Source organism: Ciconia boyciana, chromosome 17 (assembly GCF_034638445.1).
Source record: "Ciconia boyciana chromosome 17, ASM3463844v1, whole genome shotgun sequence".
NCBI lineage: Eukaryota > Metazoa > Chordata > Aves > Ciconiiformes > Ciconiidae > Ciconia > Ciconia boyciana.
This window is the reverse complement of record NC_132950.1, coordinates 10,920,525-10,940,501: the sequence shown is the minus strand read 5'-3', so window position 1 is coordinate 10,940,501 and position 19,977 is coordinate 10,920,525. Positions and strand designations below refer to the sequence as shown.

The 19,977-nt window shown below is 45.1% G+C and overlaps 1 protein-coding gene across 1 annotated transcript in view; it reads right to left on the bottom strand.

The window, feature by feature from the left end:
- The window catches only part of AATF (apoptosis antagonizing transcription factor), a 57,388-nt gene that overhangs the window by 6,586 nt on the left and 30,825 nt on the right, over positions 1–19,977 (bottom strand). The window contains exons 9-11 of the mRNA XM_072882385.1: positions 16,257–16,324; positions 14,183–14,263; positions 10,551–10,622 (exon numbers count right to left, since the gene is read on the bottom strand). Coding sequence (XP_072738486.1) covers positions 10,551–10,622; positions 14,183–14,263; positions 16,257–16,324 — 221 coding nt within the window. The remainder of the gene's footprint in view (positions 1–10,550; positions 10,623–14,182; positions 14,264–16,256; positions 16,325–19,977) is intronic.

The window sequence follows — 19,977 nt, the reverse complement described above, 5'->3', positions numbered from 1 at the left end:
GACCAGCTCCCGCCACACGAACTGGTGATTTCACGTCAACAACATTAGTTTTAAAAATTAAATAAAAGGAACAGCTACTTCAGACAGTGAGCTGTGGGTGCTAATTGACCAGCGGACTTTACCACCCTCCAAATCCCAGGCATTGCTACTACACACATTTTATAGGCAAAATCCTTCCAACGGAGAGCAAGGAAACACACAGAAGGTGGGAGTGCCCAGGGTGAATATTAATAGCAATTTGATAAATATATGAATCATCAAAATATAAATCATAAAAACTGTTAACAGGTCCCCTGAAATCTCCTTTGCCCATCTGCAGTTAGCACTATTCCACCAAACATAAAAAGGGGAAAACAAATGCATACCTGCACATGGGAGGGCAGAACAGCTAACGCTGTACTGTTTCATGCAATTATAGTCATGTTACTTCTTTTTTTTAAATATAGTTCTGTAAACTAGTAGAAGAACAATATTAAGGGGGAAAATTCAGTTTCTGGTGGGTTTTTTCAGAGTGTTATTACTATAGCAATACTGCATGAGTCACTGCTGTGCTGTTTTAGTAAAAATACCCTCCAAGAAATTTCTCTACCTTTTCCCATGTACCTTTTACTTCTTCTCTTCTTCCAGGCCAAAAAGAAAAAAAAAAGATAATTTAGAATATGCCCCAAGCAGTACTGAAATAACTGTACCTACCCCATTCCTACTGACATCCTCCATTGGGAACAATGAATTTTTAATTCACAAAAACTAGCGAAAGATACAGCATGGACACCCATGAATAAAGGGAGGATGAAAAACACAGGGCTCCTGATGAAAACCGAAGCTGGCTGTGGAACAGATGGCTGATCATTTTCTTGGGAAACTTTCTGTCTGTATCCTAAGGAATCTTTTGTCCACCATGTGAAATTCAGATTACTAGGTGCCCAGCAAGCAGAGCAGGTACCCAGGAAGAGAAAACAAGCTGAACCCCTTTATTTCACAATTTCTAGTCAAAGGCTTTACCCTAAATCAGCACGTGGGGTGTGGGATTTGGCTCTGTATTCGCACACGTTCCAACACATCTTCCCCCCTCTGCTATTTCCGCAGCAACAAACCCATGCTACGGTCAATGAGCGAAACGAGCAGCGGCAATCATCAAAGCAGAATTAAAATACCCATGTCTTTTAAAGCGAGGGGCCTGAAACGCAGAGCAGAGCGCTGCTGGGTGTCCGGCGTGCCGTGCGGTGCGGTGTGGTGCGGTGCGACGCGGTGCGACGCGGTGCGGTGCGGGCAGCGTGGCGCTGGCCAGGAAGGCAGGCCCACGAGATGGCACTCTCTCACTCGCTTCCCCGCCACGGCCCAAAACCGGAGCGCGCAACTCCGGCTATAAATTACCCAGCCAGACGGCTCTCATCACCGTGCCCGGCGCTTGAAGGAGATTCAGAAAGGTCTGCCGCAATTCCCTCTCGCTCAGGCAGGTCAGGATTGGGTCCTTCAAGTCTGTGCAAATGCTTTTAGCCCCACGGCTTTAAATTATGAAAGGTGACATGTGACCTCTGGTTTGTCTCATGAGACCAGGCACAAGATTTATAAATATTTCAGAAAGCTGGTTCTTGCCCTAAACAAAGGGACTCTGCACATTTTGTGAGGCTGGATCTGGGGATGGGGTGGGGAGCCGGAGGACAGCAGCGAGACGGAAGGGCTGCTGCTCAAGGCACCGTCCCCCAAACTTAACCAGACCCGGGGTTCAGACCTGCCATCTCTGTCACCAATTCTGAACACTTCCCCCTTCCACCAGCACACAGCCACCTGCCTACTGACCAGCCTTGAGCTCAGGACAGCATCAACGGGAGCAGACATGCCACCTCTCTCACCCTCATTTTGGTCCCAATAGCATTCACATTTTCCTATGAGCTTTTACAGCACAAAGCATAAACGATGTGGACAAGTGGCTGGAGAAGTAGCAAAACACAGGGAGGTTCAGAAACCTCTAGCTTGCTCCACTGGCATGCTTTCCAGCAGCTTTCATTTCCCCATGAAATTCATAAAATGTTGCTTTCTCAGTCTCTGTTTGTAGATGGGTATTTGAGCAGAGCAGCCACTGTAACGCTGCGTGTGCAAGTGCCCTGCGCAGTTGTGCACGCAGCCGCGTGGCGGGGACCATTCTTTGTGTACCTTAACATCCCATATTCCTGGGATGATTTCCCTCTTTCACAGCTTGCCTGTTTTATAACAGATTTGATGCAGGAGAAGACAAATTGTCTCACAAAGGAAGGACGACAAATCATCTTGCAGCTCTTAACAGGTTATTTTTTTTTCCCTTTAAAAAGGAAATTTCCATAACAGAGGCGTCTGTCTTCTTACTAGGGATGTCAAACATCAAATGTTGGGACACGATGATTTCAGCCCATTGGCACTAACCGGGGTCACGTACACCACTTCACTACTGCCAGCTTCAAAACATACAAAAACTCCTTGTTCAAATACCAACCCTTGTAACAACTACCGTTAAAAGCGATACGGGGTACTTAACTGCATCTATATGAGCTGACTTCTAAGGCTAAGTCAAAGGTTAGGGGGATAAAATCCACCAAACAAAACGATACACAACGGGCAGAATGATACCGAAGCCACGGTGCCTCGGGACCAACAGGGTTCGTTTCACAGGTCGACACGTGCTTTTTTCTCGGTTCCCAGTACAGCTCAGGTCTCCCCACGCTGAGCACCAGGCTCCCGAACGAGCCAGCCCAGGGAGTGCAGCAGGGTACGCGTCACCTCCCCGTGATGCAGGAGAGGCCCTGCATCTCCCCGGAGGGACCCAAGAGGGTCCCTGCCCTACCAGGGGGCTCTTCCAGAAGCCACAGAGCCCAGGTAGGCAGCTCGCCCTCCCACCCACAGCCGCATGCCAGAAACACCAGTTTTCTCTAAAATGTCAGAGCACTGCACACTCTGAGAGACTGCCCCGCACGTCAGCGCTACGCCCTTTGTTACCCAAAACAAAGCCAATGCAAAGCAGCACAACCTTTCTTCCAGGCTGTGTCTACATAAACTTAGAATAATTTTTCTCACACCGACACGGTCACCCGAGGTTTGTGCTGCGCGGCACAGAAGCCGCTGGTTCAGTTGTTCCAGGAAGAAGGGCTTTGCCGCCTTTCAGGGACTTCTGTCGTGGTGAACGTACTGGATTGACAATCGCAGAGCCCAAATTCCTCCGTTAATCTAGTCTCATGGTGTTTTAATACCCAAAGTACAAAGTGAGCTAAGTTAAAGGCTGGTATCTCACCAACTTTTTTTTATTATTTTTTTAATATTAAACTCTTATGTCATATAAGTAAATTAATCTTTTAATACCAGGATTTCCCGCTATGTACCCCCCTCTGCTTGCAGCAAGACACACTGTGACAAAGCAACTGCACTAAGTCCAAGAGTGAGAGTGCTGATTGGGAAAATACACAACGTCCTGGCTGAATCCAAGGGAAATGCTCTAATCCAAACCTCACTGGCAGCTGGATAATCTGTGTCTTAATTCAGCTTCCCAGCAGGCACTGGTCTGCTCGTGCAAGAGCAAGAGCGGGCTGGATGCTCTTCTAGCAAGCATGACCTGAGGCCAACGCGACTGCTGGAGCCGTGGCCTTAATTTCTTGCACTTGGCTGTGGGATTTCAGGCAGTGATTCCTGCCCTGCGCCCAGTTCTGCTGCCTTGCACGTCTGCACTTCCAAAGTCAAACACAAAACGTACCACCACAGGTGTGGACTGTTCATATACATATGTATATACATACAGGTATCTATATAGTAACGCTAAGTACGGTGCACTGGAAATACCTGGTCAGCATTTGACCACATACAAAAAAAAAAAAAAAAGGGGGGGAAGAAGAAAAAGCAGAGGAAATATACAGTGATCAGCCCTGCAACGCATGGGCAGTACGCAGGAGCTGCAAGAAGGGAGCCGCAACACGGATGTGCATCCCTAGCTTGAAGCCCCAGTTGCCTGGGGTTCCTACACACCAGGGACGTGACAATAAGGTAACGTCCACCACAGGCAAACAGGTTATCTGGCTAAATGAAGACCATCGGCCGGTGATCAATGCTGCCCAAGGCAGGGACCAGTTCACTAACTGCTGACAATCGCAGTGTTGAGGGGCCCGAGAAGAGCAGGGGAGATTTCCCCAGCTCCTGGAAAGGCTTCTGTGCCTCACGTTGCGGGTGGAACTGCGTGGTTTGACACAGTCCCATTACAGCCATCTTCTTCCCTCTAATTTGGCTCATAACGGATGCAAAGTCCTCCTCCGTAATGAAGAACCATTTGCCGCGGTAAAAAGCAACCTATCTAAAAGCCGATATATTCTCCCCCACGTTCACCCAGTTAGAAATCCCCGGTTAGAATTTCAGCTTGCACTTGAGAACGCGTCTCTTTTGTCCTGCCTGACTTTACTGCAGAAAAGCCTCCTTTTGCCTCCCATTTCTGCACTGGGTGCCATCTTTAATGATGATGTATGGGTGTCCTTTCCCTCAGCGGTGCTGTGGGGAGGGGGTCAAACATGTGACACCGCCAGCATGTGTATCAACAGCAAATTATAAACCGTGTCAATCCAAGTTAATGCAAAGCTGTAATCCTCTTTAACAAGAGATCAAATCAGTGCCATGAGTTATGTTCATTCTGTAATCTGATAAGAAATAGAGTGAGCCTCTAATAAAAGAGTAATGAGAGCCCTTAATGATGCTGTTAAAAGGTAGCGCCAGTTAAAATATTGCTGTTGTTCCAGCTGATTAGATCACTGTTGCATATTTGCACAATCTTGTTTTACCTGTCAGAATAACCTGAGTCGTCTTGGGAGATAAAGGTGTTTGGACCCAACATCTGTGTCCTTAAAGAACGTCTCTCCTGCAAGTTACCATCCTCCAGAGGTGAAATAATGATGTTCATCAAACGTAGCAGTAATTTGATATTATACCTTTTTTTAAAGTGTCTGTGTTTAGTCTCTGTTCCACACACACGTACAGTGCAGAGATCTGAAGATCTATATATCAAAGCTGACAGAGAGATATAAGAAAACCGAAATCCACACACAGATCTTCTTCCCAGGAACACAGACGTTACCTGACCTTGCCACAGCTAGGCTGTTTATAGGATCCACTCCTGCAGATACGGCAACTCTGCCCGTACTGAAAATACGCTCACTTGCCTATGGACCTGCAGGCCTTCAGTGGGGATCTCTGGCCTCACTTTGTCCATAAAGAAACACATCTGCCTAGCTCAGGAGCTTTCTGCGAGTGCACAGATGTCTGATCTCCTAAAAACGTGAGGCTGTTCAGAGGTAGGCCAGCTGAAGGTGACTGCACGGAAGGTCTGGGTTCAACTACAGCTCTAGCCCAGACCTGCTGTGTCACCTTTGGCAAGGCACTGAGGCTCCTGACTCATGGATTTCTGGACCCAAATGCCTTTGGAGATAGGGGCTATCATTCCTCTGTGCCTCATTTCCCAAAGTGTAAATCAGAGAAGCCTGGCATCTTCCCAACTCTGTTGCACACGGTGGTACTGAAGGATGATTATATTAAAGATTACACTATGCTAGATACTGGAGCAACGGGCTCAGCGAAGTACCCCAGGTCATGAAGATGGGAAAAGGAAAAGTGTATTTCAAGGGAACCCCAAGAAGTGGCACCCACATGATGCCACCCTCAAACCCAGGCGAAATCACAACCAGAGAGAGATCAACCCTATTCTAATCCTGGGTAATTCCTGCCCAAGACAGCTACCCTCTCCTCTGGACAACCACCGCAGCGCACTTACATTCAAGCTTTCGCCTTCAGGTTCCTCGTCTTAGGGCAGGCCCATTTACATAGCAATGACCTTGGACCGATTAGAAAAACCTTGGCCCAAGAGTACAATAAATGTATTTAAGTCTATAAACATATACCCCAAGATAACCATAAAAATAACTTCCAGTGTATGTTTTAAAATACTACCAAAGAGGGGTTAAAATAGAGGAGGGCTCGAGGCCACCAGTGTCCCACACATTACAACGTAATATATGTGAGCGCAAGGTTAAACAGCCATGCCCATGCGTAGGGTGCATGAAAAACTGGCAAGTGGAAGATTAATTGCCTGCACGAATGCTATTATTCCAACCAGCAGCAAGAATAAGAAAGGAAGTGGCAGTGATGTTGACAAAGGCAGTTATTGTACTTGTACGTTTCTTTTCTCAAATTCAGGCTGTAAAACAATTCTGGAGTGACTGTTCATCCCCTTCTCCATGCAGCGCTCAGGCTGCTTCTCCTCACACGCATTTGCTCTTTGTTTCCCCAGCCAGCGGCAGTGGCAAGTGATAAACTCGACGTGCCAGATTCCCAGAAGTCCTGGGCATCCCACAGCCATGACACCACCAACCAGGGACCTTCAGGTGAGTGCCAGCAGTTCAGTGCACTATTTTAAGGTCTCTGCGCAGCCAGAGTAGTGTAAAATGGCTCAAATGTACAGGAGAATCAGGCCCCAAATGTATTCTTAGGCTGCATTAGCTAAATATACAGAAAACATATTAAATATACAGAAATTAATTAAATATTAATTCAATATACAGAAAACAGCAAGGTATTACAGTGATACACAGACTCGTGCCTTCAAAAGCACTTACCGCAAGCAAAGCAAGACAACAGTCACAGACAACTCCCCTCTGCTTTTGCCCCAGTGACGAAGGGCTTGCGCAGTTTGTCACCGGGAGTGAGGACTTGGCACAGCCGAGGAAGAACCAGAACTACACCACCACTCGCACCCCCGGACTCTACGCCATCGCCCCAAGCTTCTGCCCATCCACGGCTGCACGTACGTATTTTTTTAATTGGCATTTTCCAGGTATCTACCTGCCACTGTAGCCACTGGTAGAACTTAAGGGGAATGTTCTGCCAGCTCTGTTTCTACAACCCTTTTTTATATACAGCTCACTGACACTTTAAAATTTCTCACACGACAACACAGAGCGCCCCGTTGTTCAGATGTGTATTTATTTTGGGGTCATGCCTTTTAAGTGCCTGACCAGAAAAAAAAATGGCTCAGAGCATGATCACATCACTGTGAAGTGTATACTTGCATTTTCAATCTAGTAATTCACACTTGCAAACAATAAAATTACCTTCTTCTGTCACAAAGGAAAGCTGTTATCATTACTGCTTCCCTCTCATGCGTACAGCCTGGTCCTTTCTTTTTAATTCACCTGCAGTTTAAAGCAGACGTTGAATTCTTCTTGCCTTGTCCGGTACAGCTGTGTGCTGCTAGAGAGGTATTATGGCCCATGGCAAGTGCAGGGGCATTTTAAATGGGGATGTGAAGTGACCCCTAGAGAGTGGCTATGATGTTCAAAAAAATGACTGATAGCAGCAGATATCTTCATTTTGGGAGAGTTGAACCAAAACACCTACAGAGGCCTAATTTTCCGACACTGGCCGCTCCAGTATTTTGAATATGTTTTATGTCTGGATGCAAACACAAACGGTGTAAACTAGGGAGGAAAGGAAGGAAGCCAAGCTAAGTAACGCCCAGGTTTTCAGTGTGCAAAGCAAGAATGCCTGCCCAAACGTGGAAGGGCTGCTGCAAAAAGGAAGCAAGAATCTGTTCTTAAAGCCCACATTGAACAGGACAAGAAATAATGGGCCTAAATTACAGCAGAGGGAAATTTAAGCTCAACATTAGGGCTAAACAATGCCAAAGCACATCCCGTGGGGAAAAAGCTGCAGAGAAACTGCTTAAGGAAGACTGTAATGCCTGCAACAGGCAAATGTAAGGCATATTTTTTGTGTTACAGGTAACCAGCAGGTATTTTGGCAAACGGTGAAGAAAGCTTAGGCTTCTATTTGTGTGTCTGTCTCTTGTCTGAAACAAAAGCTTTCCTATGTATGTTAAAAAATGAAATGATACTACTACTATTACTAAACCACTGTTTTTTACAGGCACTTCTCAACAGCAGAGCTCCGTTGCTCAGAAGGGGAATCAGAGTCACAGAAACCCAGAGCGACCTGCTCAAGGTCATCCACGAAGCCACTGGCAGAACCAGGAACAGAACCTGCCCAGCCTGAGTCCGGCATTGCCCCATCCGTGTCCAGGGTTTGCTTTGAAAGCCTGATCTTGGCAGAGTGGGATACAGCTGCCCACATGGTACGACCCTCAGGCACGCTTGCTGGTGTGCGAACGCATCAACCAACAGTCTCGCTCTAGACGGCTAAACCAACATCAGGAGATAAGTGAGGAAAATGCCATTAACAGAAAATATGGCGGGCCTCCAAAGTGACTAATAAACTTAATGTAAGAAATAAGTTCCCGCAGTCAGACAATAAGCAGCAGCAGCTGCTGCCACGCTGCTGCCACCAAAGACTCAGTAAAACATGCAAGCGATGTAATAACCCGCTCAATGTGGAGAAAAACCCCAGGAGACATTTTCAGTAAACCAAATGTCAAACGCTCTGTCCCTACCACAATGATAACTATGTCGACACAGCGTACCGTAGATAGCATCCTATTAGCTCTAATAGCTTCTGAGGGTCAGCCAGACCCTGTGCAGTTTGTGGTGGACTCAAGGTGCCTCCCGAGAAGCAGGGGGAATAAGGGTTATGGAGATGGCAGCCAGATGAAGTGTAGCTGAGGCCCGAGAAGGCTGTTGTGCAGAATGACTCCGCTGTCCCAGCTGTTCCGATGCACTTCACGTTTGCATTGACTTGCTGGAGGATTTTGGCTTACAGAATGCATTTTCTATGCAACTTTTGGAACACAAGTGAGCGCGGCGGACTGCGAAGGAGGAGGCAATGTCACCTCTGGGGACAGCAAACATAGTGTAACTCCTAGATTATTAGCATCAGCCTCACTATTTTTTTTTTCACCTTCCTCCCCCTCACCCCCCCCCCCCCCCATGCAAGCTGAGCTTGCCTTCGTTCTGGGGACAGAGCAGGGGTCTGTACGCCTGCCTAACCTGTACGACAGTGCAATATGTATCATACGCAAAAAAGGACAGACACCCTAACCTCATTCAAAATTCTCAAAGCGTAAGTAATAACCAGTCAACTGGACATAATACTAAGATAAATACTAGAGTCATGGGTATTATTAATGCATATGGTATGAACTGGTTCTTCCTAAACACACATATGCCACCTGCTAATTACCCTCAGACAAAAAGATGTGGGGAATGAACAGCACATCCCAGAGCAATTTCTACAGGATGGTACGACCCTACTAGGAATGTGTGTCTATCCTGCCCCATGTTTTCTTTGGGGCTTTCCAAAACAGCAAAGACTCCAATTCCATACGGGTAAGGAGGTCCTTGCCAGCTGGGAAGCACAGAGAGCTGCTGCCTCAGGCCCTGCACAGCAGAAACAAAAATGCACTTGGTTATTTGCTAAATAAGCAAAAGTGTGTATGTCTAATCTCACAGTGCCAAAGCCACTTGTGTCCCTCTCTTCCTATGACCCAGGTAAGGGGGTGGAAGAACTGACCAGCTTATAGGGGTGGAAGAACTGACCAGCTTATATGGCTGGAGGCATAGCTTTCTTCACCCTACACATCCGACACATTTATTTTTGTGGCGAGAGGATCTAGACAATAGTCAGAAATCAGAGCAGTTTTCTCACTTGAAAAAAAAAGAAAAAAAGAAAGAGTAAAGAAACTATGAGAAAGATGCATGATGAAACAGCACAGGTCTTATTATGGACACAAAACATCTTAGTGCCAGCTTACTGGTGAGCTCTCATCCAGAAGTCTGTGCAATACCCCAAAAGGCAACAGTCTAGGAACAGCAGGTATTTGGTTTCCATTTCGCAAACAGACAAATGACATCTCTCTCTCTTGCACAAAGCACAAACATGTTCCACCACCCAGGGGAAAGATGTTTCTCAAGCCTTCTACATCCATTCACTGGAAAAATTATTCCACCTCCTTCCCACAAAAAGCTCAGCATTTTGAGATTTAGTTTAAAAATGTAATACTTAAGAAATATGGGTGTATATGTAGAAAAACTACCTAGCAACTATGCATAAAACTTCATTGATATTTTCTTTACTAATTAGCACATTAAAACTTTATAGTCTTCCAGTAAAATTCTTCACTCTTTAAATAGACATAAACACAAGCAACATTTAGGCCTTGAGTGAATCTTGACTGAACTATTCCAGTTATTAACTGATTTAAGAAAATGCATACTAAACAGAATTTAGAACAGTTGCCGTATCTGTCAAAAGACAAGTTCTTTCTAAGTTTCGATTATACCTGACGACACCAGATAACTCAGTTGTCTATTTCCAAAATAATTCCATAAAACTAAAAGATTTCAAAATCGGAAGCGTTTTAAAGCAGGAATCAAAATGTAGGTACTGAGATTTATGAAAATTTCTTGTTTGGTGTCACAGTAATTACAGAGTGGAAGCTCAGCCAGACTGCCTGGACAGATGTGACCAAGACACCCAGGCTATGATGCCAGTGACAAATGGTTAACTGATAAGAAGAAATGGAGGGGGCGACAGACTGAAGAACAGGTCAATATCATGCTGTCATGAAGCCATTTGAGAAACATAATTAATCTATTACTCACCTGGCATCATCATTCATTGTACAGTGGTCAATAGGTGCCATGAAGCTCACCAGCTTGCTATGGACGTGATACCTGAATAGTGCAGGAAATCAGCAGGCAGCACATTAGTAACTATTAATGAAAAGGAAATGTTGCTGCTTGATTAGAAACATACCGGCCCCTGAGATGCAAAGCCCTGCCTTTCCCGGTGGCTATCTAATGAGTCACTAGTTGTAGCCGGCAATTCCCCCTCCCTTCCCTCCTCCTCCTTTCTTATAACATGGACACAAGAGTAATCAGACGATACAATGAACCGAATAGCAAGCAAATCCTTTTTTGTTGCAGCTAGAAAGAGGACATACAGCATCCATTAACTGTGTGCCACTACCTAATCAGACTCCCAGACAGACAACCCTGAAAAGTCAGAGACAGAGAAACAAGAACTCGTTTTCAGCCTTCTGTTCAGCTGGTGTCTTAACCACCTTCTGGAATTTGTGCCCAAAGAGCCCACTGCAGGCAGCAGAAGCGTCAGAGCATCAGACCTTCTCCAGCATCCATCTGCTATCACTTTTCCTTGCTCTGTGGTGTCTAGGGCCCTAAAGGATACCAAAGTCCCACTCTGCTAGCCATACTCGTAGTTGGAAAGTCTTACCCTGAATAACTTACAAATGGAGCATGTAAAAACAGGCAAAGGAAGAGACAGGAAAAAGACCTGTGCAGAGAAGAGATGGGGCATGTCCAAGGTGATACACTGCTGCATCTGTCAGCTTCTGATCCACCAAAACATTTCTGCAAGCTGTACTGCACCTCCACAGGATGAGAGAAAATGGCCTCAAGTTGCGACAGGGGAGGTTTAGATGGGGTAATAAGAAATTTTACTTCACTGAAAGGGTTATCAAGCATTGGAACAGGCTGCCCAGGGAAGCGGTTGAGTCCCCATCCCTGGAAGTATTTAAAAGACGTTTGGATGAGGTGCTTAGGGACATGGTGTAGTGGTGGGCTTGGTAGTGTTAGGTTTACGGTTGGACTCGATGATCTTAAAGGTCTTTCCAACCTACACGATTCTGTGATTCCAGATATGGGATCCCCTTCCCGCTTTCCACACTGGGCTAGGAACTTGCGGTAGCTTTTCATGACTTATATTCAAGGACCTGACATATAAAATTTAACAGAGTGCTGAAAAACTCTGAAAAAGTGGCTTTAAACCCTAGTGTCTAAGGGCAGGGGCTTCCAAACCAATGGCTTTTGGTGTACACTACCATGCTGCCTACCCAAGTTTGAAATGTTTTATCCAAGCTGCTGCTATTTTTAGAGCTTGACAAATAGCAGGCAAAAGGATTCACAACCATTTGCCCAGAATCACCTTTCCACTCTGTCACCTCTGCACTCCCTTTTGTTTGCTTATGCAGGAACATTCCCTCGAGGGGATTTTTAGCTCACAAGACTATTTCAGAATGACTCTTCAGGCACAGCACACGCTCCCCCTCACACAAGGGCTTCTCCGCACAATCAAGTCTTTGTCACTCGTAATGGAAGGAACTGCCCTGGTCTGACGCTGTAATGACTGAGTCAGGGAACAGACATAGCCATGCAGGGCTAGTACTGCAACAACCAACAGGTCAATAGGCTGGACTATGAAATAGTTTGCTTATGAGACATTAACAACTGATGGATTCATAGAGATCAAAGCTTATACAGGGCCAGTCTGCACAGTGGCAAGGAGACTTAGCAATTCTAATAAATGCTCTGACCCAAGTTGTTTGTCCAGAACTAATTACTGTCACATTTTTTTAAATCGGGACTTTAAAAATCCCAGTCTAGCAGATATAAAATATTTAATTTCATTCACAGAAAGACATCCCATGCAGCACAGGACCAGAAATCACTGACAGGAAAAATAGGTGTGCACACATCACTCCTTCACATCTACCTCAAGAAAAGGCATGTCCTAGCAAGGGACAGCAGAGTTCTAGGCACCACGTTTCTTAAGCTCGACTGTGGAGTTTTAGGATGAGCTCACTTCCCCTCTTAGTGCCCCAATTTCCCTGTCTATGAAGGGGACAGGTACTCATGTCAAGCAGAAGGTCGACTGCTTTTGAAAGCACTTGAAGATCCTCAGACCCTACAATAAACAAGCAGATCTCATCCAAACATGCTATAACATTGAAGGTTTGCTAAAGGATTACTAAAAAGGAAGAATTACGGAGACAGATGAAACTTAGTACGTGACGCTTTGCTTTCCAGGATCAAAAAGTCCTTCATGAAAACAAATCTAAGCACTGCTGCCCCCATTTTAGAGAAGGAAAAAGAAGAACAGAGGATAAGTGATCTGCTTGGGGTGACACTTGATTCTCTCAGTGAAGAACCAACTATTTAAAAACACCCATTTGGGCTCTACTGGACTATTCTGAAAAGATGCTGGAGCTTAACTGCATGTTAATCCTAAACACAGACAATGACCCTTTTTTCTTTTATTGATATTTTCCCTGCAGGGTCAGTGCAACTTTTATTTAAAGAAGAAAAAAAAGGCACCTAAGATCTAAGAGGCAATCGACTTGGCGAGATAGCTGATCTCTCAGGAATGCTGAAGCGCACAGATTGCACACAATGAGAGACTTCCCCATTATTCCTGGAGGTTTACGAGTCTGACTCAGTTGTGTGATGTTGTCAGTAGTTTTGACTGAATCATGAATATATCCAATTATGTGTGATGCTGACAGAAAAGAATATTGATAGTCAATAATTATAGGCTTTTCAGGCCAACAAAGTAGCTCTTCCCTCTTTTAATAAATTATCTTATGACATCTATCTTAAAAATTGCTATGCCAGGCCTGACCCAGACTGACTCCACTGACTTTCTATCAGATGCCATCTAAACTCACGATTTATAGTTTACTCACAAAAGGATGGTTAATGTTGCGGATTTTTCAGGAAGCAGTGCAGCTTTTCAGCATGCCTCCCTGCCACAAACACCTCCTCCGCTACAAATCATGCAGTCATGCTAAACTCAGGGAGACTAATATATCTGCTGTGCAAAGGGGAAAAAAAAACCCTATCCTCCCCAGACTGCTTCCCTTTCCACCCTACTGCGTGGAAGATTCTTCCACTGGAAACACAAGGGGAGAGATCAACCCAAATTAGTGATCCAGGAGTCAAGATGTGAAATGCTTTGACGCTAAAGCAAGCTGCGATGGGACTTACAAAAATAAAGAGAGATTAGATACCGAATTCCAGTTGACAGTCAGTGGGAAATAGACATCTACCTCACTGAGGCATTTCTGCACATCTTCCCCTGGAGCTGCTACCCACGTTTTAGTCAGCTAAGTATATATTGCACAAGAGGTGTTTATTGGCTTTCACTGGAAATTATGGCCCCAAATCACTTAGGGACATTTGAACACCTCTCTGCAGTCTTTTCTGAGACCAATGAACGCTCTTGCCAAGACCGATCTGGGCAATGCTCACAGGCTGCATCCAACCGAGTCTGCTTATTCTACGCTCAGAAAACATTAAGATTCCCCAGTGGATGCTCCAGAGCAAGACACCTTGCCCTAAAAGGCATGAATAAGCCTACCAATGCACCCCAGAGCCAACCCAGCGCAGTCAGACTTTATTTGGCAAAATGAGAACTTCTTGCAGCAGCTGTCACCCACCGGATTCTCCTTCCTTTACTGGCTTTTCTGTCCACTTTCTTCTTTATTTTGCTTCGTAACTTCTGGATGGCCAGCCATTGCCTGAGGAATGCAGAACGACAGTTACACAACTTTTAGAGACACTAGGAACATGAGCATTAGGTACACTGGGGCCCTTCCCAGCCCTTCTACCTATCGCATTTGCACAAATGAAGGAGGTCAGAACCTCAGGGAAACAAGTACGAAACTTCAAGTGCCCGTGGTACTGCTTCACTCCACAGACTTGGCATTTAAACAGTAAGCGTTTCTCCTGGCTCCGGCCACAATGGGACACGCAGAGCAGACCTGCTGATCCCGATGAGACCATCGCTGTTCAGTGAGAATATTCTACCTGCAGGGAAACCCACAGAGGCCACAAGCTTGGCTCTGTTTTTCATGCCTTCTTGACTATTTTTAGGAATCTTTAGAATTAGGAATAAAATCTTTACAAAATATAAATGCTAAAATCTGTAAAAAATGTCTTTACAGGTACTGCTTGTTTCAGCCTTGATTACTAGAATGACTTCTGGTTTGCATATAGAAAGCCCGTAGCAGAACAGATGGTCTGCCACATCCTAAACTGATTCTTTAAGTGAGATAGGTTATGCTAACTTCATGAACAGAATTACCATGATGCAGTAGATGCTCTGAATTTATTTCCTCCCTCAGTTTTGCAAAGTATATTGCAAATTATAAGCAAGTATTTCTCCCCACCACCTCTGACTTAAACCTGGCAAATCTAGCAAGAAGCCCTATATAATGCTCCAACTATTACTACACAAAACTACAAAAGAAAGAAAAGCAATAAAGGCTTTCAGAAAGTGCTGTCCGACCCCTGGCTGTATTTAGAAGGAAGAGCTCAACTCCTCAAACAGAACTTCACCAAGTCAAAGCAGTTTTCAGCAGGGGAAAACTTCTACTAGTTATAAATATTTTTTTACGAAAACAGGCGTCATCTTACCTGATTTATACAATGAAAACTCGACATCAGGGAAAAAAATCTAGCAAAATCCAATTACTGCAATCTTAATATAATCTTAATTACTGTAATCTATTTTATTGTAAAGTCAGATAAATGTACACTGTAATCACCACTTAAATGTAATTTTGTCTATATCATGTTAAATTATAGTGAATAGCTTTCCATAATATTCCAGACATACACAAAATAAATTTGACACATTGCACTAAAATTTGGGTAATATTTTACAAGGATAAAAGTTATTCCACCATCACAAAATTTCCTAATGCATTTTCTCCCCCTCCGCATACACATATCCCCATAGCACTTTTTCAGTGGAGAGCCCTACTCCAGCATTTTCAGCCTTCCCCTGCTTTTACACTTTTCTAAATTATAGCCCATGGCTATTTAAATGTACACTGTTCATTAAGTGGTATTTGGAAGATTCTTCATTTTCTAACTATAGAATTAAACAGAGAAATAAGAGCTTCCCTGCATGGAATTCTACTTTACTTCTGCACGCAGGAAATGTTCCCTGGTATTTTACAGCAGGGAGAGTGCATACACAGGAATTGCTTTAACTGATCTCACAACAGAAGGTTTGCTCCTCTAAAACAATGAGAGATCAGAGCTCATAATGAGAAAAGGCCAAATTTCAGCAGCGGGCAGTCACTTTGTCGAGTTCCCCCTCGCTAGGGTCGGTTAAGACACCCCTCTATGGATTCCCTTTGTGCTGCCTGAACCACTGAGAGACAGAAATATCCAAAGTCTGGAACAAGCCTTTTATAACTGGAAAGTATCTTCAGGGGATCGCAGACAAACCAGGGCACAGCTCAAAGGCTGGCAAACTCTGAGTCAGACAGTGTGATCCATAACTAAGGAATATGTTACAGAGGATGACTGTTCTGACTAATGGCATACTGTTTTATTAATTTGTTATGCAATTTCTTACACCCAGATGCTTTCTCCAGAGTAATTCAAAATTTTGCCCTCCTCAATGAACTGGACTGGAAGCCCACAAGTAGTTTTGCACTTCTGGACTGGAATGCAGTGCTGGGGTGAAGCTAGTGATGTTACAGACAACTTCCTACTTACCTGCCCATTGCTACCTGGTCATTGGAGTCCAATGAAGTGGTTTTACGTTCTATAAGTTCTCGAAGGAGCTACAAGAAAGACAACAATCCCATTTAAAAGCACAGTAAAGACATGTTAATGCAAACAGGCTCACAGGTTTCTCAGAAGACTTAAGAAATTAGCTGCCAAGTTCCCAAGGGAACCTGTATGCCTCATTTCTTGAAACTCCCTAGAGAACCCCAAGCCAAGAACCAAGGCTTTTTAACATTTCCTCTGCACAAAAGAGTTTTCCAAGGGAAACAGCTGATATCTCTGAAAAGGTTCAAGCAAGAAAGCAGAACCCTATGTTAAAAGTGTAAGTAACTGTAGATCATCCCCCTCTTCCAAAAAGGTCCCCACAGAATATGTGACTGGGGCATAACACTGAAGGCCACTACAAAGAGCTTCTGTATAGAAGCTCTATAATGTAAGTTCATTTCAGATGGATCTAGGAATAATATAATCTTCCTTTCAACACATCATGGTTTATTTAGGTGACATGTAGCACCATATCATTCATCCGAAGAGAATCTAAAAGGGTATGCAGAGCCAGAGGGGCACGACTTAGCAGCACCATGGTCCAAGCACAAGGAGCCCCACATGGGCGAAGCAAACTGATGATCTTCAGTCCAAGCAATGGCAAAGGACTGGAATCCCTGGGGACACTGCAAAGCCCCCTCTGGGATTGTCAGACGGCGCAACCATTCGGTAACTGCTTGTCCCAGGAGCCCAGAGCAAAGTGTACAATCCCACAGCCGGCAAATAGGTGGCAAGCCTGGGGGGATGCGAGCAGCGAAGCCTGACAGGAGATGGTCATTTCTCACCTGGAGGGGCAGAATTAAGAACTCAGCTTGTATTTCAGAGGCCAGTACTCCTCCTTGGGCTTTTGGAAGGATAAAAAAGGCCTGAATCTTCACAGGCTGTTGTGTACACAACTCCCATGGGCAAGAGATGTAAGGCAGGCAGATCTGCAGGAAGACCTCTGCCCCACAGGTCTCGCCCCACGCTTCGAGTGGGGAGGGCAGGGGGGAACTGAAACACTTCACCAAACAGAAGTCAAACATTGCTGGGCAGTAACGCTCGCCCTGAGGAACAGCACAGCAAAATAATTTTTACAGCTAGAGCAGGAACGCTCAAGCAGGCTTTTCTATTTCTTTTCATGTCCTGAGGGTTGGGTTTTGTCCTTTTTGCTTCCTGCAGCCAAAGAATATTGTGAACAGCCTTTTTGGATACTTGACCAGCACTGTATGTTTATCACCACTCACTGTAAATTGTACGTGCTGTGCCTTGGGTATTAGCCAACATATTAACACAAAGAACAGAAATAAACCCTCCGAAACTGAGGGGCACAGACTGCTTTCTAGATGCCAACATTTCACTGACTAGTGAAGTTACTGCCTCAGCTCAGAAAGGGCCCGAAACAGACCCACCTGGAAACCAGAGGGTACAGGCAATTCCACAACGATGCTAGAGAAGAAAGGATGAATGACGTTTTTCCTCCACCCTATACTTTCGCTCAAGTTGGAGAGCTGGACTGCAATGGTCAATCGAGGTACAGTAACAGTCACGGAAAGCAGGGCTTGGGGAGCAGCCATGGTCCTGGCTATAGTCTTCACCCGGCCCAAGACAGCACGCACAGGCAAGGCAAGAGGACAAGAAGCTTCACACGCTCCCGGCAGCCGGGGACGTGTATGAGAAAAGACCAGCTCAAGTGAGACGACGGCATTTCTGAGCACAGCTTAGCTCCTGACTACGACTGTGCGCAGAGCAGCCTGCCCTCAGACGGCTTCCCAGGCACCGATGCTGCCCCACCGAGCGCAGCTGACACCAAAAGCGGTCCCGGGCACAGTGCTACGTGAGAAACTCGCTGACCCCCAAAGTTTCTGATCACTTAAGTACACTACTGGAGCGAGGGAGGGAAAAGGCATGCACCCCACAAAACAAAAATGCCATAAAGTTAGATGGGTATCATTTTACGACCCTTTTTTGTTTTTTCAAGTAAGAGACACTCAAGCAACAGAGATAATATTTATACCTGTCCACATCTTTCCTCTCCTTCAAGGCATACATCATATTACAAAAAGAAAAAGTGATTCAGGAATAATTAAAAACCTGCCATGACTTTTTTTCTATTTGCTTATTTTTGGAGATTATTACTGCAGCAATTACATGTAAAAATTCCAGGAAGAGAGGCCACTGGTTTATTATCACTAAAAAACAGCAAGCTGCTTCTCTGCCCTGCTTATCTGATTGATTCCCAACATCTTTCTGGCACACAATCTATCAGTTTATCTCTCCCACTTCATCACAGTCACTTCTGGCAGCTAAATACAAGATCCAAATCCAGTGTTACACAGACATACGACACAGTAAACCTATGTAACACCACTACTCTGTAAACAGCTGCCCTTAAGGCTAAGCAGAAATGGGATCTTGGTTTCTAGTCAATATTCTGTCAAAAGCAAGGTGGGAGGGAGGGTTTTAACAGCAGCGAGAAATGGTGCAGCAAGGTTTTAGTGGTTTCTTCCTATACCGGCAATAAGGTGTGTTTACTGTCTCCTCTTATCTTGCTTCCTTGGCACGATGCACAGAAAAATCTGCTGAGTAGTAATGGCAGAGGCTAAGGCACAAGAAGACAATAATGCACAGACGTCCTACGCTCCTAGAGAACTACGCAGCAAGACATTTTCAGCAGGACTTGCTCTTCCTGGTGGCCCACCAAATCCCCAGATGGGTAGACTAAGGAGTGCCGCCAAGGTCTTACAACTACGTCCACACTGGTTAGAAAGAGATGTATTTTTGGGGCAGGTTCCTAATGCTGCACCTGGGAAGTGGGCAGGATCTTGCTGGACAGGATCCCTCTCCTTTCGGCAAGGCAGCATTTCCCACGACAGCTGGGAAGGGCAAGGAGTTGAACCGTGTGCCGCTTCGCACGGTGACAGCAGGGATCCCGTTATTTGCTGGGGGGCACGTCCTCTCCTGCGTACAGAGGATTCTCTCACCAGAATTAGCAGGGAAAAGCTTTGTGCAGCAGTAGGAGACTAAACCCTGCTCACAGTCGTCTCCTCTGCGCTAACTAGGCCACCAGCCGATCAGCCATTAGTTGAGGCAGAGACGGTTTTGTTGACCTTGGGGCTGACAGTGAAATGTTCTTTCAATGCAGCGTCAACTGCAGGACCGGGGACGCTCCTGGGGAGAGGAGAGGGGGACAAAGATGATGGGGGAAGTAAAAAAAAGCAGGGACAAGAGGGAAATTAGGGAACAGAAATAAAAGCTGCGAAGCATCTTATTACATCTAAATAGTGTACGTCTTAAAGCTAAAGTTATAAATCATGCTAACAATGGTTACTAAAATAAAAGTGGATGTAGCCAGAGGCTACCACTGAAAAAGTCAGTCTAGACCTGCCTCGCTGCCTTTGGTCTTTAAGGATTTGATTAGTTTTTCCGCTTTCTAGTTCAGAGTCTTGCATTCAGCCCATGCTCCAGAGCCAGCTAGGGCTCAGGATACAGAATGAATGATAAATTCATTTACTGAATAAAGCAACACTGTTTTCACAGCACAAGACTTAAAACACTTCCGAAGCTGTAATATTTCATTAAGCTTGGCGATTCTGGTTAAAATTTATTAGTCAAAACAGAAAACTCTCATCAGACCCCATATATTCCATTAGGAGTGATATATGGTGTCTCCCAATGTCTAATT